At 47.5% G+C, this 27104-nt stretch overlaps 1 protein-coding gene and 1 long non-coding RNA gene across 5 annotated transcripts in view; both read left to right on the top strand.

Moving 5' to 3' along the window:
• The first annotated feature begins 611 nt into the window (after window positions 1-611).
• Window positions 612-12631, top strand: LOC102010160. 2 transcript variants are annotated; one of them, XR_263781.2, is made up of 3 exons: window positions 612-753; window positions 10440-10679; window positions 12468-12631. It is a non-coding gene; the product is annotated as an uncharacterized LOC102010160 (long non-coding RNA). The 2 variants fall into 2 exon arrangements; XR_263780.2 differs by lacking the exon at window positions 612-753 and adding an exon at window positions 7641-7726 and having other exon boundaries at window positions 10443-10679.
• Window positions 12632-14925: 2294 nt separating this feature from the next.
• Nos2 (nitric oxide synthase 2, inducible) overlaps window positions 14926-27104 on the top strand; it is a 34450-nt gene continuing 22271 nt past the window's right edge. The window contains exons 1-4 of one of the 3 annotated variants that reach the window (XM_005402773.2): window positions 14926-15035; window positions 23669-23753; window positions 24457-24579; window positions 25746-25894. In XM_005402773.2, the coding sequence (XP_005402830.1) occupies window positions 14926-15035; window positions 23669-23753; window positions 24457-24579; window positions 25746-25894 (467 nt within the window). Of the gene's footprint in view, window positions 15036-18376; window positions 18495-23668; window positions 23754-24456; window positions 24580-25745; window positions 25895-27104 lie in introns of those variants that run through there. The other 2 variants (XM_013503498.1, XM_005402774.2) reach the window with 2 other exon arrangements.

Genomic DNA, 27104 nt, shown 5'->3' on the forward strand with positions numbered 1-27104 from the left:
CCTATGGCTTTGCTAGGCAGTTAGTGACAACCACAGCCCTGGTTCTCCACGAACCAGATAGATACTTGGTTCTCAGTTCAGCCTGAAGCATGGGTAGAGCCAGCAAGAAACATCTGCCACCTCACACCAATTTATTTCAAAGGTCCCTCTTGCCCTCTTGCCCTTTAAACTGCCCAACTAACAAGTTCTACTGTAACAGAAAATGCTCCCCGCCCCAGTATACTTCAGTTTGTTAGTTGCCCAGGTAATAGTTCCTGTTCCAGATCCAGTTGCTCCTGTCTCTTAGAAACAGTTGGTCACTGTGATGCATAGCAGGTCACTATGATGCATAGTGTATAAACCAACCCCCAATTCACAAGGCATTCTGCCTCTCTACTTCCTGCTTGCTTATCTCATATAAGCCCTAGACCACCAGAGATCAGGGCCTGATATTCTGGAATTGTTCCTGGTCAGTGCCCGTTTAAGTAAATAGATCTGCCTCCAAATCCTGAGCGTCATTTTGGTGCTTTTGCTTGCCATTGCCTCAGGTGTGTTGTCCAGGAAGACTGACCATGCTGACCTCTTTGGTCACTGGTCATGGCCCTTGCAGACAGAGCAAGGACCTCTCCAGGTCCCAACAGGAAGGTATGCCCTTGAGATTTCTCAAGTCCCCTCAGAGGTCTGGAGGAGGATTCCTGGCTCCCTGCTTGAGCGGGTCACATCAGACTCCAAAAGGAGGAGGATACAATCTGTCTGTCTGCCCACCTGATTCTGGTAAGGCCCCTGAGGGCACCGCAGTTAGTCTGTCAGTCTTGCTCAGTTCAAGCAGAAGAAGAGCTTGATCAACTCTTGTTAGTTAAGGCCACCGTCAAGGGGAGGAAGGTTGGAATGTTTAACCTCTGAGTGTCTGCTGAATGAAGTGTGAGTGAGTGGAATGGACAGAGTAAGCAATAGGCTGCTCAGTCTGTGCACTAAGACTGAGCAGCACTGGACAAGGTGGCTGATTGGGCCTTCATCTGTGGTTCTGTGGTGACTGACGTATGGCATAACAGAGGCCTTGCACCCTCCTTACTAAGTCTTGCCTAAATCCCCGTGAGGGGCACAGCCAGACAGGTATCTGAATGGTTTCTCTATGAGAGGCACCCACCCTTTGTCTGCTGTACCATTGTTTGAGGGTACACAATGCACACATAGGAAGCCAGAGATGGTAATTAATTAGTCAAAACCCACAGTCCCTGACTGCAGGATAAAGGGCTTTTACAGAGTTAAAAATGAAATGAAACTGCTCTCTGTATCTCAAAGAAAAAAAAAAAGAGGTTCATTTTTTCCTGAGAATTCCACCTGGCCACCCCCATTGGCCACCACAGTTGCATCCCCTATTCCTGACTTGTTTTCTTCCAACCAATTGAACCAGTTCCAGTTCATCACCTGCATTCAGCCACAGAGCCCTCCCCCCCGCCAGACATGGGGGCCTATCCTGATCAGATGGTGTCATCTAATGTCCACCTGAGATGACTGTCAACAATCCCTTCTGAGTTCCACATTTTGACTGAGGAAATTTGGGCCATCAGCCCTGACAAATGAGTTGTGCCCTGCTTGAATAGATAAGACAGACTGAGCTGCATCAAATTGGGCCCCTGAAGGCCTGTGGTCATTGCAAAAGTCAGGGGCAAACCTGTCACTTTCCTGGTAGACAATGAAACAGAGGTTTCTACCTTCAAAAGTTTCCTCTGTCAAAAAGTTACCGTCACTGGGGCAACTAGGACTCTTGCCTTTCTCCCCTCTGCCAGACACAAGCTTTCAGCCTGGGAGGACATTTCCTTAGCACCAAGCCAATTAGTCTCCCTTTTGTTTAACCCTGCACTTTCAACTTTGACTGTTCCCCAAGAGGAAGATTCCACCCACATCAGCCTGAGACAGATAACCATAATCCTGACGTTCTGAAATCTCTCCTCCCAGAGGTATAAACTAAAGACTTGCCTCTGAGCCTGGCCATAAATCATTATAGAGAGCCCTTCCCAGTCCTCATTGCAGCCCAGGAAGTTTGTATTTATAATCCCATGAAAAGTTATTGGAATTCTAGTGAATTAATTCCAATCTATCACTTCCAGTGCAACCAATCGCAAGAATAAAGATACTAAGGCATATTTGTAGTTATGGGGTGCCAAGGGGTCCTAAGCCTAGCCATGATGATGGCTATCCAGAACAAAGGCCTTGACCTAAGGCTGAACCTGGGTTTTAGTCATTCATGAAGAAGGGGGTGGATTGAGGATGAGTGACTGTGAGAATCATGAGAAGTAAGTGAGTGCCATGAGCTAAGCTAGGTAGGAGGCCTGAAATCACCTCTGCAAATGCAGAGAGAAGGATATGCAGAAAGAGTAATCTGCATAACACAATTGAGATAGAATCTAATGTTTTGGGGTCGGTACTTCAGCTCTGATGTGTAATCTTTCAAGCCCCAGGAAGTCATGGACTCTATCTTGAGGCTCAGTCCCAGCGGACAGTGTGCGGCATTGGCTCACACATCCTGACTCATCCTGGTTCACTCGTGGGAACAACGGGGGGGGGGTGTCAAGGAAACACGCTGCCCTCTCCAAAGACTACCATCAGCACCTGCACTAGACCTATATGCATTGCTTAAAGCCAACTGAAGGGATAAGGAAAGGGTCCTAGCCAGCTCTGTACTTATCAATACATGGAAATAAGGTCAGGCTCAGCCAAAATGGAGACACTTGCTCCTCTTTCAAGGAGAGTCACCTGCGTGGTTCTCCACAAATCATGCCCCCTCACTGCGACCCCCGTGGCTGTCAGGTGTCACAGAAGCACTAACATCAGCCTGATAGGCTGTTAATTACCTCGGGCAAGATCTTTGTGCTGTCAACAACACAGCCATCACCTTGCACTCTGCCGTTCCTGACCTATGCACCCTTTTGGGACTGTTCTAGATTTAAGAGATGCCTTCCTCTGCTTGTGAGTTGCTCCCATAACCCTCTTTAACTGGGGAAATCCTGAGATAAAGGCCAGCTCACTTGGACTCAGTTGCCATAAGGGGTTAAAAACTCTCCCACCTTGGCTCTGCACCTGTGCCCTACATGACAAGAAAGCCGTCCTAGTCATCAAAACAAACCCACAAAGCTGTCTGAGAGGCTCTCAGATTCAGTCCCAGCCCGAAAAGCTTCACATCCTGTTCTGCCCAAGGACCCCAAGACTGACCTGCAGCCTCCTTACACTCTTCAACCCCAAGCTGCTCAGCCAGCCCCGACTCCACCACCACTAGTTCTGTTGCCCACACCACAGCCTCCTGCTCTACTGTCGGTAACTCCTTCTGACTCTGTTTAATACTGAAGAATGCCACCACATTTTAGATGGGGACCAAGCCTGGCTAAAGTCAAAAGTTTCTGCCACTGTGCTTGATCCTGATGCTTGGGTGAGCACAGTCCTCCCGCAAGTGTGCCCAAACTGGAGCTGTAATGTGACAGAGGGCCATGAAGCCCTGGATCAGTACCACACTGCTCTCCTGGCAGACCTCAAAGAGGGAGGCAAGAAGCCAATAAACATGTCTAAAGTTACTGAAGTTACCCACTGGCACTCCCACTGAAAAGAAATTCTGCCAAAGCAGAGCCTGTGAGATTGATGGACACTTTATCAAGCATGAATTTTTGTACATGCCTGAGTGCCCTCTATGTCTCTTTGGATGTGACCAGCCTCCCTCACACTCAGATCCACTGTCCCAGACTTTGTATTGACTTTGACTGTACCCTAGGAGAAAAATAGCACCTACATCAGCCTAAAATGCCTAATAATCATAAGCCTGAAATTTTGAGAGACTCATTTCCAGAAGTATGGGCAAAGGACACACCCCCAGTGCTTGCTATCAATTATGCCCCTTTGATGATTGGGCTCTGTCACAAGCAACCCCTACCTGCATCAAATAGTACACCTTTCCTGCCTGTAAAGCCAGTTCAAGATCTCCAAGCTGCCAATACCACAGCGATTGCCTTCCATATAGGTTGCCTACACAAAAGCTCTGCTACAATATCTGACAGAAACTGGTTACAAAAAAGAAACCCAGTAAATTGCTTGGAGCTGCTGGTTTGTGTATGCTTATTCAGACTATTAGTCTCTGGGAGTGCCCAGAGGCCAGGTTAACAACCTGTGTTGGAATCTGGGTATCCCTTTTATGAGGCCTGCCTGGGGCCCTGCCCTTGAACTTGAACAAACACTAATCAGATGCTGTCCTCCACCTGCTCAATACCACGCAAGAGGTTCAGCTCTCATGCTGGATGCTGATGGGCCCCCGTGAAAAAAATTGGAAAAGGAAACTCCCATCCTCCAAGTGCCTTCTGTGCATGCATCTGTTTATTCTCACAGCTTCCTCACATTTCACTGAAGAGGAGCAGCCTCAGAGGAATTACAGAGCTTGTCCTGCCTCAGAAGTGTCTACTCTGGAACCTTCCATGAGCTACAGGAGTCCAGGCTACCTGTGTGCTTTAGAGCCATCCAGGGCTGAGGCAGATGGGCATTTGGAACCTTGGTCCAGGCCAGGCTGCAGGTTGCTGTGTCTCTTTTTGATTCAGAACCTTGGGGAGAAACTCTCTTACCAGTAGCAGAGCTCGGGCTCAAGGAGACGGGCATCCACTTCTACACAATGATCCATCCAACCACTGGTTTACCACACACTCATCCCTCAAAAGTCCATTGGTTACTTCACACCCACTAGGAAGCAATAGCATCAACAGCAATAATAAGTGTTGGCAAGGATGTGTAGTAACTAGAACCTTCATACTCTGCCAGTGGAGATGTAAAATGGTGCAGCCACTTTGAAAAACAGTCTGCAAGTTCCTCAAAAAAGTAGAAGGTGAGGTTTCCCTATCACTCAGAAATTCCACTCCTAGGTACAGACCCAAGAGCATTGAAAATGCATATTCTACAAGACCCGGTACTCAGAGGTTCACAGCAGCAGTATTCATCAATAGTCAAAAAGTGGAAACAACCCATTTGCCCATCAACTGAGGAATGGTTACATAAAATGTGGTCTATCCACACAATGGAATATTATTCAGTCAACAAAGAATGAAGTACTTTTAAAAGGAAAGAGAAACGGGTGGGGGAATGGAGAAAAGAGGAAAGGAAAAGCAATATATATATATATATATATGAAAGATTTTAAAACAAGAAGTCCTTAAACATGCCACAAAATTGATGAACCTTGGAAACACTATAATCAGTGAAATAAGATAGACACTAAAACTACTTTAAGGTCCACAGATGATTTTAGGGGACAGGCCTGAGACTTACCACAGATCTGCCTAAAAGTGGCCCCCACTGTTACCTTGAGCGCACCCCTGGTCTTCCACCCAGATTGCTAGCAGGCCCCTCCTCCCGTTCCCCCATTCTCTCTCGCTTTCCTGCACAAGCCAGACCCCTACCTCTGCTTCAAGAGAGAGCAGCTCTGCTCTTACCAACCTTGCTGGCCTTTTGACATCCTCAGCCTGTCCTCCTAGTTTCTGCTCTGTTTGCAAGGAGTCAGCTTCTGACCCCACAGGCACCACTTCAGCCAGGCTGTGGGTCTTACCCTGTCATCTCTGCTGCTAACAGCACAGAGGACAAGAGAGTCAGCTTGTCTGCCATTGTTGGCCTCTGGGTGGCCAGGACCAGGCTTGGTGATTCACAGCTTATGTTCACAGTACGTGTGTAAAATGAATGCAGGACTGCCAGGAGCTTGGGTCACTGCCCTTTCTCTGTCTCCTGCCATTAAAACATGACCCGAAACCTCTCTCCTTTGGGGAAGGTGACCCAGAAGTATATTACATGTCTGACAAATATTTTTAAAAGGTAATTTTTTTTTGATTTCTGATTACAAATCTAAAACATGTCTACATTGCCAATATAGAGAAGGGTAAAGAAGAAAAACACCACTTATAATTCCACTACATTTGCTATTTTTAGTATCTTTCTATCAATTTTTCTTATGTCTTAATTGCACATAATGGTAGGGATTATTTTGCACTATAATTGATATTTCTCTATTGATATCATAAATATTCCTAGTCATAACAAATTCTTAACATATTCTTTGACTACATAATAGTTCACCATAAAGCCAGACCCACGTGCCTTTCTTGAATGTTGATCATTGAGTCTGTTTTTGACACCGATAAACAATGATGCACCAAATATTTGTGCACAAAGTGGACAATGGAGCAGAGATGCATTTTTCTTTTTTTGGAAGGGGGTTGTTCTGGTTAGGAAGGCGTCTCTCCAAGAGCACCAGAGACAAGACATGGATAAAGTGGGGCAACTTGGAAAGCCCAGATATTTGAGTGCTTTGGAGGGCCCTACCTGAGGAAAAGGTGGTCCAGAGGGCTTCTGTAGCCCAGCCAAAGATAAACAACTGTTTAGGAAAGGACACAGAGTGGGTGCTAAGCTGGGGGAGGCATTTACATGTGTTGGATGAGCATACAGCATTCTTAGAGGCAGAAGTCCGGGAAAAAATGACCCCACACTTCTTTTTGACTTAATCCCAATCCCAATTCCCCCACCCAATCCCAATCTAGCAGCGATGTCTGTTTATAACCCTCATGCCAGGCACCTTGTGAATTCCAACTGTCAGAGCCTGCATACTGGGCCAGAGAACTTTTCCAGAATTAAGAAAGCTGGTCTGTCCACAGCAGGCCTGGGGGACTTGATGTCCTTAGGAACAGCCTCGGTCAGTGAGTGACACTGTGGAATTTTTGTTTGAGTAGCCCAGGTGGCATCATTCTGAGTCCTGTGTTCTCATATTCTACATTTCCCAGTGGATTGAGCCTCAGTTGCCTATTTCGGCAGTTGGCTTATAGCACACCCTTGGTGGTTGCCTGTGCTTCCCTGTGTCATTTCTTCCTTCTCTACTGTTGTCCCTTGCATCTTCCAGATACAGCACTCGCACCTGAATCCTGTCCCCCTGAAGCATCACTCAGCAGGACTGGCCAGGTCCACCCTAGCTATTATTCCTCAACTTTGAATGGCAGGCATCCAGGAAGCCACACAGCAGGTCAGGAGAGGGAGTATGTTTTGGAGTGAGCCAACAAGAATTGGGCCTTTAAAGAAAATTTCTGGCTGGAACCCCACTGCTAGCTGCCGGACAGGCCAGGTCTTCCTGCACTGTGCCAGCTACGCCAACCCACATGAGTCACGTGCCAAGGACTCAGTCAGCAAGGCCAGACCATCTCCTGGGGCCTCCTTGGTTTGTGCACCCTGGGGTGATCATTTGGGCATTTCCAACAGAAATCCCTCTGCTCCAGTCATCCCAAGTTGTTCAAAGTGGTGCATACAGGATGGAGACCTGGGCTCCCAGCTGCCAGAATTTGTGTGACTCATGCCCTCCAGTGGCCAACCGACAAATGACGTGGGCTGTCAGGCTGGGGACCTGCTGGAGACTTAAGTAAATTAAGGATCAGACCTGGGAGGCTCCTTAGAAACCCCTTCCTACCACCTGCCTTTGACAGGTTAGTAGAGTGAAGCTCCGATAAGACCTGTGACTTGCCATGGATCACTGAACAAGCATAGATGTGTCTGTCCTCTAATATGCTTTTGTTTGTGTCCCATCTTTACAATTTTTGTCACACATGCATATATTTGTTTAAATATTTTTATTTAAATTGACCCTTTTTTTGGTACCAGGAATCGAACTCAGGACCTTGACTTGCCAGGCAGGTGCTTGTGTCATTGAGCTATATCACCTGCCCTTAAGTTGACCCTTTTAAACGTAAGTAAAGATATTTCTAAAATAATCATTTTCTATAAGTGGAAAATCAGTCAATTGCCATAGTAATCACATCAATAAATAATCCAATTATTAAAATGAAAAATATTATTTTATGTACCACCTGGAGTCCTCTCTTGCTTGTCTTAGGTACCCTGACCATTCTTTGAGAAACCAGTCATCTGACTGAAAAGAGGCCCAAGTTCACACTGATAGGGACCTTACACTGAACACCATTGATCAAAACATCTACTGACCACCTACAGTATGCAAATGATGAGGTAACAGGACATTCATGGGGGAGAATATATGAGCAGCCACCATTATTCAAAAGCGTGGTGGTATCAGAGCCCACCACCAAGGTGGAGGTGAAGAGAATTGGGAATGATTTACTCTCTGGCCTTGGTTTCCCCATCTACTGAGAAGGGAGCTGGTATGTAATGAGTGCCTGGCGCTTTGCAGACATGATTTCCTTTTCTCCCCAGGAACACCCTATGGAGTAGTCTTTACTGGTTCAGTTTGGGATCTGTCTGGGCTGGGACTGCAGCACAGTCCAGTCTGGCCTCTCAGCTTGCCCGCATAGGGCAATGATAGTGACTGCTAATGTTGGAGACCTTTCAGAAATGTCATCCCACAGCAACCTGCCCTGACAGAGTCACCTGTGGCCTCTGGCTCCCACAGCCAGCCCAAGCTACTCTGGAATCTTCCTCGCTGGCCCGATGGCATGTGGCATGATCTCCCTGCGAACTTCCAGCCCCATGACCCTGTTGCTCCTTTTTTTTCCCCCTTTGGGGCACCTGGTACTAAGATGATGAGCTGGAGTTTCCTGGATGGGGGTGAGAAATTCCTTGAGGCTGAGAGATAAGGAATCTGCACTTGGGAGAATATTAGTCATCTTTTTTGCAGTACCGATGATGTTGAGGCTTTTCCCTTGGGCCGAGAGATGCTCTTCTGTCCCTCTATCCTGTCTTAATCTTTCTATCCTTTAAGTGCTCCTGTCACCTGAAGGCTTTTAGCCTCCTGAGCACCCCAGCCCTGAAGACCACATGTCCCCAGCACCTGAGCAGCAAAGCCAGCACTGCCCTCAAGGAAGAACGGAGGACAGTGTGGCTTTTGTGCTGAGAGGTTTAGATCTGCAGGTTGATGAGCCAGTGGATGCCTCTCGGAGCCTCAGTCCCCCACCTACAAAAAGGAGACAATGACATTTACCTTACAAGTTGTTATGAGCTTGTGTAATGTGTAATGCACGTAGTAAGTGCACAAATCTATTGTGCACGGTGGAAATACAGGAGTGAGTGACAGGCACAGTCTTCCTGTCCTCGTGGAGCCTAGGGCAGAGTGAAGGGTGTTTTCCTTCCCGTTACCACTGGGCATATTCTGGGAGCGAAGACAAGGACCACATCTTTGAGATGGCCCCTTTACCCAGCATTAGGCTGAGTCTTGCCTAACTGGTGCCCCTATAAATTCATGGCATGGGACAAACCAGGCGTTTGGAGTCTGACAGTTCTGAGTTCAAGTTCCAGCTCAGGCATGTCTCTTGCGTGGGTGAGCCAGGCAAGACCCATCACATCTCTGCGCTGCAGATTCTTCCTCTAAAAATTAAAGATAAGAGTAGTTCTCTTAGAGAGCTGATGAGAAGATTCTGTGGGTGTGTCTGTGAGGCAAGGGCATGAGACAGGAACTCTGCCTGCCTGTACCTCTCCTCCAGCTGGCACCAAGCCCTGGCACCAAGGAGAGAACGAGTGAGCCACAGGTAAGCCTCAGATCTTACCTTGGCCTCAGTTTCCTATTCCTCCCACTTCCCCCAGGGTGTTCGTACACGCAGTGAAATGGGTACACAAGGCAGGGGTCATCCGGGGTTCATTAGGACCCTAGATCTTACCCCTGGGTCAAACCTAAGTTTTGCCTCCTACATGCTGAGTGACATCAGCTGGCTTCCCAACCTTTCTGAGTCTTAGTTTCCTTATTTGTGAAATCAGGGTAACAACAATACTTACTGCATGGTATGACTGGAAGGTGGACTAGAAAATGAATGGAAAGCCCAGGGCCCAGTTATGTTTGTCGAGCAAGTGGTCAATACATGGCAGTTATAATTATTCTTATCGCTGAGAACTGTTACTACAGGAGAGTGCGGGGAGAAAAGATGCAAAGAAAGGCAGTGGGTGTGATTCAGGAACATGGGCCCGGGAGCCAGGCTTCTGGGGGTTCTGTCTCACCCTTGTCTCTCCAAGGAGTTGGGGGAGATCGGGGGAGGAGAGCCCCAGCCTGTGGGCTGGGACTCCAGCGTTTTATCCTTGTGTGTGTGTTGTTAAATCATTTCACTTTGCTGAGACTCAATTTCCCTATCTAAAAAATGGGGCTAGTAATAATGCCCACCCTAAAGGACTCTTCTGTGGATTAAACAGTAGAAGCAATTAAACACCTTGCTCCATAAGCCTTAGCTCTGATTGCTGTTTTTGCAAAAAAGGGATTTTGCAGAAAGTTGCTAAGCCTCTAGAGCCAGCTGGAGCTGAACCTTCTTCATAGCTGGACTTTATTGGAGGGAGGTTTGGGCCAGGATGGTGAGGCTGAGAGATTTTAAGGTTGGTTGCTGTGGGCATAGTGCCTGAAATACCCTGGTAGTGGAGGGAGAGGGCATTTCTCCCCCGCAGCCTTGGAACCTCCACCACCACCTGTCCCCACCTGCCCTTCAAGGTGCTCTTTGATTCCTCCCCAGCAGAATTCACCTGCCACATCTGTCATCACAAGAGGCCAAGGAATGTCACCTGTTCGGTGAGCAGAGCCAAGGAGAAGATGCTCAAGCAGGCCCAGGAAGCTGAAGGAAATTGCAAGAGGGAAAGTCATGACATCCTCCAGCACAGGAGCCAGCTGTAGGTCCTTCAGGCGAGAGCTCTGGTGTGGGCATCAGAAGCCCAGTGTTTGTCCCAACTCATAAACTGCCTGCTGTGTGACTGTGGTGAGTTGCCTAAACTTTCTGCACCACCAAAATCTGGTATTGCTTTTTTTCTTCTTCTTCCTATTGGACAATGAAGAGAATATTGGAAGAGTGGGGGTGGTTACATAACAGTTTGAATGCAGTCAGCCCTCTGTCTCCACAAGTTCTGCCTCCATGAGATTCAATCAAGCATAGATCAAAAATATTTTTAAAAAATTGTGTCCGTATTGAACATGTACTTTCTCCTTGTCATCATGACCTAAACACTACAGCATGACAATAATTTACATAGCATTCACACTGCATTTGGTACTATAAGTAGTCTAGAAATGATCTAAATGGAAAGATGTGTATAGATTACCTGCAAATACTGTATATTTTACAGAAGGGATTTGCACATCCTCAGATTTTGGTGTCTGTAGACATCTGGAACCTACCTTTTATGGATATTGAAGATGATAGTGTGCCCAAAGTCACTGAATTATATACTGTAAAATAGTGACACAGCAGATTTTATTATGTGAACTTTGTTTCAATGAGAAAATTAATTCAATGTTACAAAGAGAGAGAAAGAGAATTGAGAATCTAAAAGAAGAGATGGTGGTGAATTGCTGACTCCTCTGAGCAAGGCTACTTTGGAAGGCGGGATATGTTCCTCATGTGCTCTTTGTCAAAGGTAAATGGTAGCCAAGTGTGTGGCTCCTGCTTGTAATCCCAGCACTTTGGGAGGCTGAGGCAGGAGGAAAGTTCGAGCCCAGCCCAGCTTCATAAGATCCTGTCTCAGAATTTTAAAAAGTAAAACAAAAGAGCTAGGGATGTAGCTCAGGCAAAGACCAGGGGCTCAATCTATAGTACCCCCAGCCCTGTCACCAAAAAAAGTAGCTGTTTACTGTTTGACCCACAGCAAAGATCCCAAACTCCTGTTTGGTTGTCTTTTTGCTCCATAGCTCAGAGCACTTTCTTGTATCTCATATACTCACTTTTATCAATGGCATTCTTAATCCTGTACAAATTCAAGCTCAGAGAGAGGTTGGTTTCCCTGAGGGCACAGTAAGTCAGTGGTTGAGCTGACACTAGAACCCAGGGCCTTGCCACCTAATTCCAGCCAAGTTCTCAAAGCCTAGTGCTCAGGGGGACAGTCATTGCTGACTCAAACCCTGTCACAGCCAGTGGCACCTGGGTTGGAGTCATGTGGAGGTGACTGGTGTCCTGGTGTCCCAGGTTGGTAGCATAAGCAGAATACAAAGAGGACGAATAGAAACACAACTATCTTATCCTATGCCAGTTCTTCAGAGGCTCTCTGGCTGGCATCATTCATCATTCATCCATTCAGCTGATGCCCACGACTCCAGGCACCTTGACCTCTATGCCTGTGCAGAGAGCTACCAACCTGGGCTGCCTTTGGAGAATTCCCCTTCACCTGGGGGCAGAATATCCAAGAGGGCCAACCAAGGCACCAGCCTCAAGCCAAGGCAATTCACACACATCCCAGGGCTTTGCTGTCCATGTACCCAAAGTCCTTCCATTAAATGTTTGATAAACTCAGTAAGGGAATGACTGCATCTTGTGAAGCAAATTCAATCAGGTGTGTGATGCTAAGTAAATGGGACTCTAGAAGATTCCACAAATGGCAAGCAATGAGTACTGAACTGATTGCATGTTCATGTTGCAGGTGTAGCCAGATTATGTGGGAGCAATAACAAGGATTGGAGGTTACAGTGTGGCAAACTCCTAATCATCCCTCCAAACCCTCCTCTGTTATCCTCTCCCCTGGGGACTTTCACTGAGGGTCCCCCCTTTCCTTTTCAGGTCTTGCACTCCTCAAGGTGGGGACTCCGAGTCAGGTCTCAGTGTCATCACCCAGACTCACCTGGCTGAAGCCTGAAAGGAAGGTGCCTTTGCCATGTTGAAGCTCAATCCTTCCTGCCCCTGTTTTTCATTCGTTCACTCAGTAAAAATCTCTGAGCTCCGGATATGCCTTTTCTGTGACTTCTAGTTTGTTTTAGATGAACTCAATACATTCTAATGATAAATTTAATCTGAGAAACACAGGCAAGGAATGAGTGATGGTGGCAGGGATGGGGTAGGATGGTGAGACGCAGGGTGAGTTTTCCCCCTACTGTTTCTCAACTGTTCCCCAATGTGGTTGCTATTTTTCCATGTCATACGGGAATGCCTTGTTTGAAGCAGCAGAAGAACCGGAACTATAAGAACTCTTGATTTTCCCTATAGGAAGTTATAATTCCCATCATGAAGAAAAGAATCTCCCCACTGTGGTAGCTCATTCCACCTGCCAGGTGCCCAAGCTCACCAAGTGCTGATGGGGAGTAAGTGAAGCTAACACCTGAGAGGCCTCTCTGGGTCAAAGGCCTTCGCTTTCCTTCCCCTCCTTTCCAAAAACCTCAAGCTCACTGTTTTCAGGGCCTGTTTGGAATATTGGCATCAGCCGGCAGCGCTGGCTTTCTGGAACCTGGGGCTTTTCCAGTGCATGTGGTCAATATCTCCATTTCCTGGACTCCTGCTGCAAACTGGAAGTGAAAGGATGGACAGAAATTAACCAGAGAGCTTCCTGCTGAGGAAAAAATCCCCAGGATGCTGAAAGCGAGGCACTGTGGCTTGGCCACATAAGGGCAAGGTCCTTGGTGACTCTAGTACAAGGGGGCACCCTGCTGACAAACTGCCACCGCCTAAGACCTGGGACCAGGAAGAGGTGGATTCACTGGAGATGCACACACGAGTGATGTAATAAAATAGGCCAGGACTCCCTGTCATAAATTGGCTAGCTGTATACCCTGCCAGGGACACTCCCTTTGGAAATAAATAAGAGCACTTTATGCAGAAACTGTTCCCTGGGTGGCATACCATGAGTATAAATACTTCCTGACTGCTGATGTGATCATTAACTTTGTTGTGAGTTGAAGGCTGAGGTTCTGCCTGAGATCTCAGCATCACTAGTTTGAAACTTCTTAGCCAAATTAGTGAGGAGACTGGGCAGTTACAGGTGTTCCTGACGATCTCAAGGCCAAGGACCCCCAACCCCAGTCTCCTCGTCCTTGCTCTGCAGGACCACTCAACCAGCTGTGTGAGGTGAGTTGTCTTCGTCTCTGGGGAAGCTGGTGTTCTGATAGGGTTTTGCTTCTTTCTGATTGGCGGGGGCTCAGAAAACTGGGAATTTTCTGGTGATGGCAGAGATGGAGCTTCGTGGTAGAGGTTTGCCTAGCACGCCTAAGGTCCTGTGTTCCATCTCCAGCACCACAAAACAAAAAAACCAAAAACTGCATGAATTTGGGCTATTTCGGGAGATCATCCTATTCAGGTTTATTTTTTGCAAATATTTGCTGTGCTCAATACATTACAAGGAAAAGGTTTCTGGGGAAATTCAGAACGGGGAGGGTACCTGCTAAGAATTTTTATTTTACATGCATTTTCTTATCCATTTTTTATAACTTGTAACTTCCCTTCCCAAAATTCTGGTAAGGTAGATATTATTAATCCCATTTCATGAACAAGAAACAAGTTGTAGTTGAACCTGAGTCCGGTCAAGTAATGAACAGAGCTGAGGTTGGAGCCATGGGGGGGGGGTTAGGTTCCAATGTGTGTGAAGGCCTTCTAGCTGCAGCAGGAGGCCTTTCCCAAAAAGGAGGTTTGCTATGGGAAAGTCCAGACAAAACCCAATTCTCGGGTCTCTGATTTTTATCTTCTTCACAGGAGATAATCTCAAATACTGGGAGTTAGATGCATTTTTTTAAAACAAAAATATTACTTTCTCTCTGACTAATAAAAAAGTAGAAAGTGGCATTATCACCTTAGGGTGAACAATGATTACAGGGTCAGGCACGCAAGCCCAGTCTGACATGTTACAGTGATCTCCCAGCTCCTGCCCATCTTGTCTTGGGTTCAGGATGAGCCTCCTCTCAGTCAGGTAAACTAGCGGGTGACTAAGGACACTCACGGCCATAAGGTTTGTCCTTGGTTACTGGTGACACTGCAGGTCCTACATCGTTCCTTTAGATTATGTGGCTTTGTAGAATTGAAGTCTATGTTTCTCAGGCTCAGACCCAGCGCCCGAACAGGGATGAGGAGATGAAGCATTGACGAGGTGGGGGTGCGAGCCTTAGCTTTCTTTTGATCTTTAGTGAACTGGGAAGGCCCAGTTCGGGGAATTCATCTTCAGGCTTGCCTCACAGTCTCCTCCCTCTGTAGTTCCACAGCCACCAACATCTGAGTTTTAATCCAGATAAGTGACCCACTTTGTAAAGCCACAGAGATGGCCTGTCCCTGGAATTTCCTGTGGAAGGCCAAATCCAATCGCTACAACTTCACAGAGGAAAAGGACATCAACAACAATGTGGGGAAAGCCATTCGCGTCATCCACAGGTAAGCGGCATCTGCCACCACCTCTGCTTTGTCTCCTCTCAGCTTCCTTCTCTTCTGTGTCCCCAGCCTGGAAGTCCTCTCTCTCTGCTCCTGGCTTCCCTGAGGTCTGGCCTCAAAGCTGCTTCTTGGAGGTCGCTGCTGACTGGACACTGCACCGCGCCTGACACTACAAGGGGAAGGAAGGGACTCACACTGAGCTACCCTGAGGGGATTTGGAATCTTGGGAGGAAGAATGCCCGAGAATGGGAGGCAGTGGAGCCTGGAGGTTAGAACAGGGCACATCCTGATGGACATCTGTGCTGATTTGCCTGGGCGTGTGCTGCAGCATTTGTTAGATATTTTGACCGTCAGCCTGCGGAAGGGTATCAGGATGTTAAACAAACTATACCCAAGCACTGTGCTGTGCCACGGGAGCTGGGTCCGTGCCATCTCTCTAAGACTGTGTGGCTTTGGGAGAGTGAACCTCTCCGAACCCCAGACCTGCTCACTGGCAGCACGTGGTCCCACCTTGAAGGGTGTTGGGGCTGGCACGAGAGGCATGTGGAAAGCAGGCGAAGTGTATCTGTGCACAGCAGGCTCTGGATGAGAGGGGGTTGTTGCCGGTTTCCAAAGCTGGGGACCTTGCATGCTTTGCATTCAGCTGACCTCTGCCGCTGCTGTGTAAAGCGCACACGGTTTCATTCTATAGCGGGGGCAACAGGAGCTCTGCAGGAGCAATGACTCAGTCATCTTCCTGGTAATTAATGAAACTGAAATTTGACCCTAGAGTTTGTTTAAGCCTTGCATACCCCATCCCTTAGCCTTAGAAGCAAGCCTGATGGACCACGACCTGAGAGTGTTAGTCAACCACCTAGTCGGTGCACGGGCTTCTGAGAATGCTAGAGACCATGCTTTAGCCCGGGGGTGGAGCCTTGCTCAGTTGGGAAAGCAAGTCAATCTGCAACAAGAACGAATCAAACCCAAGCCCCACTCTACCCAGGGCCACCACACAGCGTCCAGTCCTGGAGGAATCCTCCCCAGGGTCTACGGTGGGCAGGGCACTCCCCGGAGATGCGTAGCATGACAACGTGTGTCTGTCCTGGGGCCAAACAAAAGCAGCCCATTAAGAGCCATGAGCTTGGAGAGAAGGAAATGGCTTTGCCCCTTCATAACCCTGTGGCCTGTGGCAACTCCCCTAGCCTCCGAGCTTCAGTTTTCTCCTCTGTAGGGAGGGAGTAGTAATGCTAGTTCCTGGAGTTGTGGAAAGGATACGAGGTTTCACAGGTAAATCACCCAGCACAGAGCCTGGAACAGAACAAGTGCTCCAGAAATGCATGGGCTGTGGTTGTCATTTTCATGCTGGTTGTTGGCAGCTGGGATGGGGATGAGCAACGTTAAGCAGAGTCTCCCTAAGGGCTTCACAGAAGCAGCTGGGCTCCAAGGACTTTGAAAAGTGCATAGAATTTGGAGAGATACAGCAGAGACCTTCCAGGAAGAGGGCTAGGGAGCGAAGAGGCAGAAGTGAACCTGACTGTAGTCAAGAAGACAGGTCAAAGCTCGAGGGACTGGGCGTGGTGGCGCATGCCTGTAATCCCAGCACTTAGGAGGCTGAGGCAGGAATATAACTGTGAGTTCAAGGCCAGCCTGGGCTATATAGTGAGTTCAAGTCCAGCCTGAACTACGTTTTGTGACTTCGTCTCAAACAACAACAAAACCCAAAAAACTCCAGGGCCTGAATGCAGGGTGGGGGACTTGGACTCACTCTGCTCAGCAGTAGGGAGTCACTTCAGATTCTTGAGCAAGACAGTCCAGGTGCAGTGTGCGGTGTGAACTGGAGGTGAGAACACTTGAAACCCAGCAGTTAGGTCTGCGTTTTTCAAGAGACAAAGGGATGAGGACACAGAGTCGGGTGGCCTGTAGATGTCCTGCTGGTGCCTCAGTCTCAAAATCGCATGTGTTAGTTACTGCTAAAAATAATAAGCCACATGTATAGTATCCTTAGCACCGTGTCAATGGGAGGCAGGAACCAGGGTTATCCTAGTTTTGCACGTTTGAATCACCTGTTTAAGGCCCAGGTCTAGGAAGTGCTGGGGCTGAGATCTGAACCAAGTCCAAACCCTACACACTATGGGCTCTCCCCAGGTCCTACTATGTGTTGGGCTGTAAAACAGATAGAGAAAAGGGCAATCACCCTCCGCAGGAGGTGGTCCAGCTGGACCCCAGCCACCTAGGGAGGGGGCAGGGAGGATGCCGCTGGGAGAGGAAGCGGCCCACAAAGGGGATTTCAGCAACAATGGGAGCCAGTTGATGTATTTTTATTTTAGAAGTAGTTTTAAACTCTTCTCAGGTGTAATAAGACCAAGACCCAGAGCTCTGTGACTGATGAGTCTATGACTTGTATGAACAAGAGAACTGGAAGTGAGCGCGAGGTGTGTGTGTGTGTGTGTGTGTGTGTGTGTGTGTGCCTAGAGACCAACGCAAATGTGAGAACACCTAGGTGAAGAACACCGAATTCAGAACAAAGCTGAACAGGGCTCAGGGAGCAGCGGTCTGCTTTCTGGGTTGGGCTGCAGTGGCTCAGAGTAAACACACCCCGTCCTTCCTCTGTGACCTGGGCTTGGGATTGTGTATCCTGAAATAAGCTTCAGAGGGGCCCCTGAAGGCTGCAGCCCCATTCCCACCTGCATCCTCTGGCCTGGCCAGCATGCAAGAGCCATTTACTGAGGAACAAAGTCCCCATGCTTTATGCATCTCAGGTTGCAAGGGCCCCAGGACATCTGGTCTCACAGCCCTTCCCTACATTTCCTACTAGCAGGCACCCCAGCCCTGCACTTTCTTTTATCCCCTGTCTGCACTCCAAGCACAAAAGGACATGTCCTGGAGGTAGCCCTTAGGAGGTGGAGACAGCTTGAGCCTGGACTGCTACTGTGTGACTTTGGGAAAGGTCTCTACTCTCTCTGAGCGCCCCCACTCCTTTCTCCTCAATGGAGATAACAACAGGAACTGCTTTCTAGATTGGATTTTGTAAGGGCTGAAGGATACCCAGAGAGACAGGAAAGATTCCCGTGTGGACTGTGAAGCCCTGTGCCCTGAGAGTTTTTGCGGCGATCCTTGTTGCCTACTGGAGTAAATAAAACAGACCAAACATCCTGGCCCCTACCCTTGTCTTAGCCTAGGGGCTGTCCAAGGTCATCCAGCCCGCTAACCGGGATCACCCCCGAGGTGAGGTCCCTTTGGAGACCCCTCGGAGCCAGGAGGCCTTCGCGGCCTCTCCGTTTGCCCCGCCCTGGGGCGGGGGCTCAGGTTCCGAAGCGATAAAGCTGCTGCCGCGGCGGCCCGGAGCCTGTCGCTTGAAGGCGCCGCCGCCAGAGTCATGCGCGAGGGGCTGAGCGTGGCGTGCGAGGCCGCCCGGCCGCGGCTCTACAGGTTCCTGCGCAGGATCCTCCCGCCAAAGCCCACGCGCTGCCTCGGCCGAGCCAGGTACGCTGCGGGCTGGGCCGTGGGGGTGGGGGAGGGGACGGTCGCCCAGCTCCCCACTGAGGAAAAGCGGGAGGGCTGGAATATTTGCTCCCTAGGGATCCCGCGAGTGAGTGTTTCCACTTCGTTTAGAACAAAGAGGAGGTCAACTCTGGAGCCACAAATGACCCTGCCTGCGCCCAGAGAAGCGTCTATGCGGGCTAAATTGTGGCTGTTTCAGCACTTGGGAGTTTTTCTGATATTTGAGCCCGGGACTGCTACGTTCTTAAGATTTCAGATATGGTTAAGAGAGCAGAGAGGTTTTTGTGGTTTCTTTTAACAAAGAAAACCCACTTCCACGAGTGCCACCCCTCTGCCATATCCTTAGTGTAAGGAGAGTTAGGCTGGGTCGGAGGAGGGGAGCCTCACACGGAACAGGACCCCAGATCAGCCCTGACAGCCACAGAGCAAGCTGGCCCCTCAGCAGACCCTTCTGTGCTCTAAGCAGGCCCCCACTCTCCTGGGCCGGCCTTGGATGACAGACAGGTCCTAGAGGTCTTCAGCCCTACCAAGAGCCAAGCAGATCCAGCCGAAGGTTTAGCCAAGTGGCATGGATGTCTGTGGATGTGAGATAAGGCAGTAATTTGGAAGGAAGAATCCAAAGCCTTAGTGTGCTCACCTGGTATTTGGTCCGGGGCTCCCTCAGCAGCGAGCTCAAGGAAATCTGCTGACCAGGGTAACAGCAGGCCAGGCAGAGTTTTATTTACTCTTTTTCCAAATTTTAAAGAATCCCAATTATGAAAGAAATTCACAGCCACTGTAAAAAGTTGAAAGATGCAGAAAAGTGTAAAGAAAAATTAAAACTGATCTCATTGTTTAATGTGGATCACTGTGAACATTTATTGGCATGTTCCCCCAGGTGCTTGTATGCACATGCGCATACACCCCCCCCCAACCAGCACCAGGCTCATTATTTATAAGGGCAGAGAACCACACACAACCTAAACATCCAGCTGCACACACGATGTGTCAGGCTAACTAAGCCCCATCTGTACGGGATTTTCAGACAACCCTTGAAACCGATGCTTTCTAATATTTGGGGTAAATGGGGATGTTAAGTGTGCAAGTTAGTAAGCTGTTAGGTGTGTTAAGTTTATCAACTTAGATACTACTGTAGGTCAGTTGGCATTTCTGATCTGAAGCTTCTGAAAATGTCCATCTCTCCAAAAGTAAGGAAGAGGGAGCCACAAAGAGTGCTGGACGGAGGTTCGTGTGAGAGGTGATGGCCGGGGAGTGAGAGGAGCATAGACCTGGAGGCCTGAAGACCTCAGGCCCCGAAACAGCTTTTCATTTGTCATCATTCCCATGCGGACCACTCCGCCACGGCTTATCTGTTCCAGATTCCAGATACTTCTGTATTGGCTTTATTTATTTTTCTGGTGAGGCAAACCGATCCAGATAGGAGGAATGTGTTAAAAAAGTATTTAATGATACGTGTTAAAACTTGCCCAGGAAGACTTTGTTCAGGACCATTATGTTGGACATGGGGACCGCTGCAACTAGGTCTTGCAGTGGGAGAGAGAGACTGGGCTCAACTCAGAGCACGGCAGGGGCAGATTGGAAACAGAGCCAGGGAGCAGGGTGTGGGGTCAGTGGATGAAAATTTTCTAAGACAAAATACCAGGGACACAAGGGTTGCTGGCTAAACTGACCTAACAGGATTCTTGCTGAAGGTAGACCAGAGTGATCAAACATTACTGAGGAATGGTGGAGGATGAGGAACCTGATTAGATGTCAGAGGTGATGAGATCTCGTGTGTATGGGGAGTTATTGATAAACTGACTTAACAAGATTCTTTGCTCAAAATGTATTTTCCATTTACGTGCACAGATGGGCCTACGATAAGGTCCAGAAGTCTGACCAGAGTTTGGCCAAGCAAAGAATCTTTGTCAGAAGACAATAGATGATCACACAGAGAACTCTTTGCAGGGCTCCTGTGTTACCTGAGATATAAATTGCTTTGTGATACATGCAGCAGCTCCCCTTTTCTGTGGGGCCTACAGTCCAAGACCCTGGTGGGTGGCTGAACCCACTTTAGTACTGAACCCTTTACATACTGTGTTTTATTCCTGTACATACTTAACAGCAATAAAGTTTAACTGATAAACTAGGCAAAGTGAGATATTAATAATACTTAGTAATGAAATAGAACTACTATAACAATGCACTATAAGAAAAATTCTGTCATTGAAAACCATTGAGCCATGATGATATTGGTGGTTGGATGACCTTAATCAACTTCTTCAACTCTGCAGATGCAACCCCTCCAATAATTTTTACATTTGTCAATGAATATATATATGTATATATACACACACACATATATATGCACATACATACATATACGTATGTACATATATATGGGATTTTGAAATTAAAAAAAATTTATTAGACACGTTTGCAGTACATAACGATTACATTCATGGTGAGGAGTTGGGATATGTACATAATTAATTCTTTTTCCATCCTTGCACCTATTTCTTGGTCAAATATATTTCTGAATCTGTGTAACCATCCCTTACTTGCAGCCAGTGGGTGGGTGTCATTTGTCTCAGGGAATTCCTTGCTGAAGTCTTTGTGTAGATGCCACCTGTCCCCTGCAACATGTTACCATCAGTCAGAATCTGTCTTCTGTTCACGTTTTCCACTCACAGTTCATGCCTTCTCCATCTTAACTAAGTGCTTGTCATGGATTGTAGCTGTAATTTTGCTGTTTAGGGTGTGACACAAAACCAACACAAATTTCTTTTTCCTTCTTCACAATTTCACAGAAGATTCATTCTTGCCATAGAGCTTAGCAGTCTGGGCCTACAGTATTTTCTTTCCTTAGTAAGTCTAGAATTTTTGCCTTTTCATTATAACCAGTTACTTTACAGCCCCTGTTTGGTATGTTCAGATTCCAGCATCACTGCTCTTTCATTGTGGGGCCATCATGAAATAAAATAAAGATACTTGAATACGAACACTGTGATACAGCAATGATTGATCTGATAACAAAGATGGCTACTAAATGACTAGTAGACAGGTAGTGTAGACAGTGTGGATTCCCTGGACAAAGGGGTGATTCACATCCCAGGCAGAACAGAGTAAGATGGCACAAGATCTCATCATGTTATTCAGAATGCTGGGTGATTTACAACTTACGAATTATTTATTTCTGGAATTTTCCATTTAATATTTTCATACTACAGTTGACCTTGGGTAACTGCAACCATGGAAAACAAAGCCACAGATAAGGGGAGATTACTGTGGGTATGTTCTTTTAAAGGGATACTATCTTTTTATAGCTATAAATCACTTAATGCTCCTATGCCATGTGTGTAATTATGTAGATGACATTATATTTTAACTTTGCTTTCAAATAAAAGCAGAGGCCAGGAGGATATATTTTTTTTATTTGATTTTTTTATTGGTACACATTTGCAGTACGTGATTACATTCCTTGTGGGGCGTTGTACATGTACGTAAGACACCTCAATCTTTTTATCATCCCCTTTCTGTCTCCTCCCTCCTCTTTCCCTCTATCTCTGGATCCCCTTCCCTTTTACAAAAGGCCTATCTCCCTCCCTAATTCCTCTTATTTGTTACCTTGCTTTTTATTTATAGTTTTGGTTTCTCACATAAGAGAAACCCTGTGATATTTAAGATTGTGTGTCTGATTTATTTCACTTAACACTGTAGTCTCAAGGTGCATCCATCTTCCTACAAATGACTCAAGTTTATCCTCCTTTATGGCAGAGTAGTAGTCCATTGTGTATAAATATTGCAATTTCTTTGTCCATTCATCTATTGATGGGCATAGTAGGTACTTCCAGGATTTAGCTATTAGGAATTGTGCTGCTGTAAACATGAATATGCATGTATCACTGTGATGTGATGTCTTTAACTCTTTCAGGAAGATACCTAGAAGGGGAAGAGCTGATTCAAATGGAATTTTTAGTTTTAGTTTTTTGAGGGATCTCCATACTGATTTCCATGGTGGTTGTACTAGTTTACATTCCCATCAACAATGTACGGGTTTCTTTTCCCTACAGCCTCATCAGCATTTGTTATTATTTGATTTCTGAATGGTATGCATTCTTTCTGGAGTAAGATAGAATCTTAGTGTTGTTTTAATTTGCATTTTTCTAGTGGCCAGAGATGTTGAACATTTTTTCCTGTGTTTATTGACCATTTGTACTTTTTCTGACAAGTGTGTATTCATTTCAGTTACCCATTTTTGATGGGGTCTTTTTATTTTAGGCAGGTCTCGTATTTTTTCAGCTCTTTATATATTCTAGGTATTAGTTCTCTGTCTGAAGAGCTGAAAAAAAATTTTCCCATTCTGTAAGTTGATCATTTATTGATTCTTGCTGCTATTTCTTGTGCAATTGGAGTTTTGTTCAGGAAGTTCTTGCCTACATTTGTGTCTTCAAGAGTTTTTACCTGTTTGTTTTCCAGCAGATTGCTTGTCTTGACATGTAGATCTTTGATCCATTCTGATTTTAATTCAGTACATTATAAGAGATACAGGTCTAGATTCAACGTTTGGCATGTGGGTAGCCAGTTTCCCCAGCACTGCTTGTTCAAGAGGTTGTCTTTCCTGGGGCCTGGAGGATATAGCTGAAACAATATGAGCCATGGGTTGATAATTGTAAATGGAGTTTAATGTAGTTGAAGTTTATTATGCAATTCTTGCAACTCTTGTATGTTTCATGTTTTCCACCGTAAAAATGTACAGTGAACAAATAACCCAAGGTAAATTAAGTGTTTTAAATTAAAAAGATTGAGTCACTAGAAACAAGCATGTGGTAGACAGTGCTCGCTGCTGGCCCGGAAGCCGATCTCAGCCACCAACCCCTGTAATACTTTGGCACTTGGCTTTCAGAAAGGGACATTTTCTCGATGCTTCTGTGTGTCCCCATTTGGACCAATAGCTGGCTCACTTCTCCTCATGTCTGTTGGCTTTGTGTGGGGAAGAAAGAAGGGGAGGTGGGAGGATGGTGAAGTGGGAGATTCTGTCTGACTGATCTGTCCTCCTTGACCGGAAACCATGAGCAGTTCACTCCCACCCTCTGCACAATGAGGGGCTAGCAGAGTGCACTCCAAGACTCCCTCCACTCTCAGACTCTGCTCATGACAGCTGTTTCCTTTCACAGTCCAGAAATACAGGATGACCCCAAACGCTGCAGCCCTGATGAGCACCGCAGTGGATCTTCCCAGCCCCTTACAGGAACAGCCAAGGTCAGTGGGTCCCGTGAATATGGGAAGCCCTTTCCTCCCTGGCCTGGGCAGATGCATGATGCATAACCCATTGGAGGCTGCTGGAGGGCACAGGAAACCAGTGTCTGGATAGTAAGCATGGGGTCCCAGACCCAGGGGCATGGGTTGCAGCCAGAAAGATCTGCAGTAGTTGGGAGATATGACTTCCAAGGTGCACTGGTACCTCTAAGTGGTCTGGCAGGATGGGCAACGAGTCCCAGCCTCCCAAAGTGCTTTCCACTTCTTCTAGAGAGTTCCAGAGAGATGGGCAGGGCAAGGAGTAGGGGAGGAGAGAAACGGGATTTCATATCCTTAGATACCGTGGGGGAAGGAAGGCAGTGGTATATTCCTCCCCGTTCTGACTTCTGCCCTTGGTGGTATTGGCTATGACAGGCTCTCTCACAAGGAACTTGAATTCTTGCCATTGCAATTCTGCTGAGCAAGTGTTGGCAGGGCCTCAGTGAGGACAGAAGCATGGCCTGTGGCCCAGGCACCTGGATCTCTCAGCAGACCTGGGCCCAGGTGGCCTGCCTGCTGGGAAGGTAGGAGGTCAAGGACTGACCCCCCTGCTGTGTGTGCCCACCTGCAGATCCCTGTACCACCCAAGCTAGAGCAGGGTCCAGAGGCTGGAGGGAGCCCTGGGGTCCTGCGGTTCCTGGGAAAATCTGGTTTCTCTCCCCCTTAGAAGACTCCAGAATCCCAGAGCAAGCCACATAAGCCTTCACCGACCTGCCCCCAGCACATGAGGATCAAAAACTGGGGCAACGGGATGATTTTGCAAGACACACTCCACAATAAGGCCAAAACGGTGAGAAGTCCAGGCTCCGGGGAGAACCACATTTATCCCAAGCTGGTAAAGCCAGGGGGGCTCTTTGCGGTCCAACAGATATTTCCCTGTGTACATCAAACTATCATCTGTTTGGGCAAAGGGTGCTGGGGACCAAGAGGTATAGTAGGAGATGAATAGTGTCAACTCCCTGTTAACTACCCTAATAAGTAAAGGGTAATTCAGAAAGTCAGATAAATGATTACAGAAAGGAATTGATACTTAGATAGATTTTTTTTGGGGGGGTACTGGGAATCGAACTCAGGACCTTGTGCTTGCTAGGCAGGCACTTGTGCCACTGAGCTATATCCCCAGCTTAGAGAGAGTTCAGAATTTATTTTTATTATGTTTTTTTTTTGTCTTTTTGAGACAGGGTCTCGCTGTGCAGTTTAGGCTGGCCTTGAGCTCACTTTGTAGCCCAGGCTGGTCTCGAACTCACAAAGAGCCTCCTGCCTCATCTTCCCCAGTGCTGGGATTACAGGCGTGAGCCACCACGCCCAGCCAGAGAGAATTTTTTAACAGAACTACCCAAAGCTGGAACTAAGTGAAGACATAGTGAGCTCCCTGTCATTAAAAGGTCTCAAGGGAGATTAAAGCTTTAAGCTGCCAATAAGTGTTAGACTAAATGTCCTTTAAAAGTCTCCTTTCTGTTCTTTTACGTGTCTTGTTCCTTTGTCTGACTTAACAGTGTACACTATGGTTGTAAAGTGGGGAAGAATTGAAAATTTCAAGACCGTGAAAGCCCTCACCCTGCCACTGCAAACCACTCCAGTACACATTTGGGCATCTGTTTTTCTGGACTTCTTTTTGTGCTATTCTATGGCTTTGTGATTTGTACTCTTATTTCAGTCCAGTGATAGCACTGGAGCCAAATGGGCCAAGCACAAGAAATGTTCCCAGGGACCAAGCTGTAGACTTTGGTCTGAGTCTGAGTGTGGCTGGAGACCAGGCTGAGAGACAGAGGCCAGGCTTGTCCACACTCACTGGGACTTAGCTTGTAGAGAGGACATCTGGGTGAAGAGGAAACCCTGTGGACCCCAAGGAGGAGGCGTCCCAGGGTCGGGAGGGAGGCAGCCAGGCCCTGGCCCAGGAGGAGGAAGGCCCAGAGGCCAAACTCCCAACCTCACCACCTGCCTCTCTTTTTCCAGAATTTTGCTTGCAAACCCAAATCTTGCCTTGGGTCCATGATGACCCCCAGAAGTATGACCAGAGGACCCAGGGACAAGCCTACCCCTCTGGATGAGCTTCTACCTCAAGCTATCGAATTTGTCAACCAGTATTACGACTCCTTCAAAGAGTAAGGTTTTTACCGCGTATCACTGCCTCTTCCATCCAGGCTCCCGGTGTCCAGCAATTACCCTGAGTCTCCAGACCCTTTTCCTTCCCAAAGTCGCAGTGGATCCAGGGCGGAAACACAGTTTTGCTAGGGAAGGGACCTTGGAGGAGGTGTTCCCAGTCGGGGTTAAAAGTGTGAATTTGAATCCCAGTTCCACCGTTAACCACCAATGAATCCTTGGTAAATCCATTCAACCCCTGAGCCTCAAATTTCATCATCTGTACAATGAGGTAGTAGACTAGCTCATGAGACTGTTCTGAGGATTATGCAAGTTCATAATTGTGTCCTAGCACAAAGTAGCCCTAGTTTACATGGACCCCACTATTGTGAAATGCTTGAGATTGAAAGTTCCTTGGAGACCACCTCGCCATGCCCCTGCTGCTATAGATGTGGGTGCAGTGCTGGGAGTCCTTCAGTCCTGTAGTTAGTCATTCTTCAGTTGACAGACACGGGCAGCAGCATCTTGGGAGGTGGGGAAGTGACAGAGTCTGTGTTCTTTAACCCCCTAGCAACTGTAATGTTCAGCTGGGTGGAGAGTGGTTGGGGGCTGCCACTTTGTGAGCCAGGCAACTAGAGCTCCCGCCAGAGTATTTCATGACTATTGTCCTTGGTCTCTTGGTTCTCTTGTTATCTAGTGAGACTTTCGGGTCCCAGGGATTTTCCCTGACGGACTTCACTGAGCCATAGTACTTTTTCTTTATCTATGGGGCACCAAGCATATGCCGGGCCCTGAGTAAGTCACTTGCGTTTAATGAAACCACGACTCTATGAGATGGGTACTGTCATTATCCCCCTTCTACAAACAAGGAAACGGATTCACAGAGGAGAGATACCATGCTTGAGGGCTCACATCCTCCAGTCCCAGGCTGGGAGTTGAGCCCAGGCAGCCGGCACCAGGAGTCTTTGCTTTCAGCCTCGGGCCCCTGGCATCTACCTCTTGGGGCCTGGGGTCCTACTCCAGTCGGGATGAGGGCAAGCTGGCATGGTGGCTGTTCAAACCCTTTGCTTCTCACTGAAGGAAGTCCCATTTGTCACGGTCTCCCCCGAGGGTCTTGGGATGATGCCAGTCCCATCCCCACAGTGACACCAACAGCCAGAGACATGGCCTGCTGCGGCTTTGGTCATCCTTTGTATGTGGAGAGTTACGGTGTGTTTAGAGAGTGCGGCTTGC

The sequence above is a fragment of the Chinchilla lanigera genome, unplaced genomic scaffold, assembly GCF_000276665.1.
Source record: "Chinchilla lanigera isolate Chin_1 unplaced genomic scaffold, ChiLan1.0 scaffold00080, whole genome shotgun sequence".
NCBI lineage: Eukaryota > Metazoa > Chordata > Mammalia > Rodentia > Chinchillidae > Chinchilla > Chinchilla lanigera.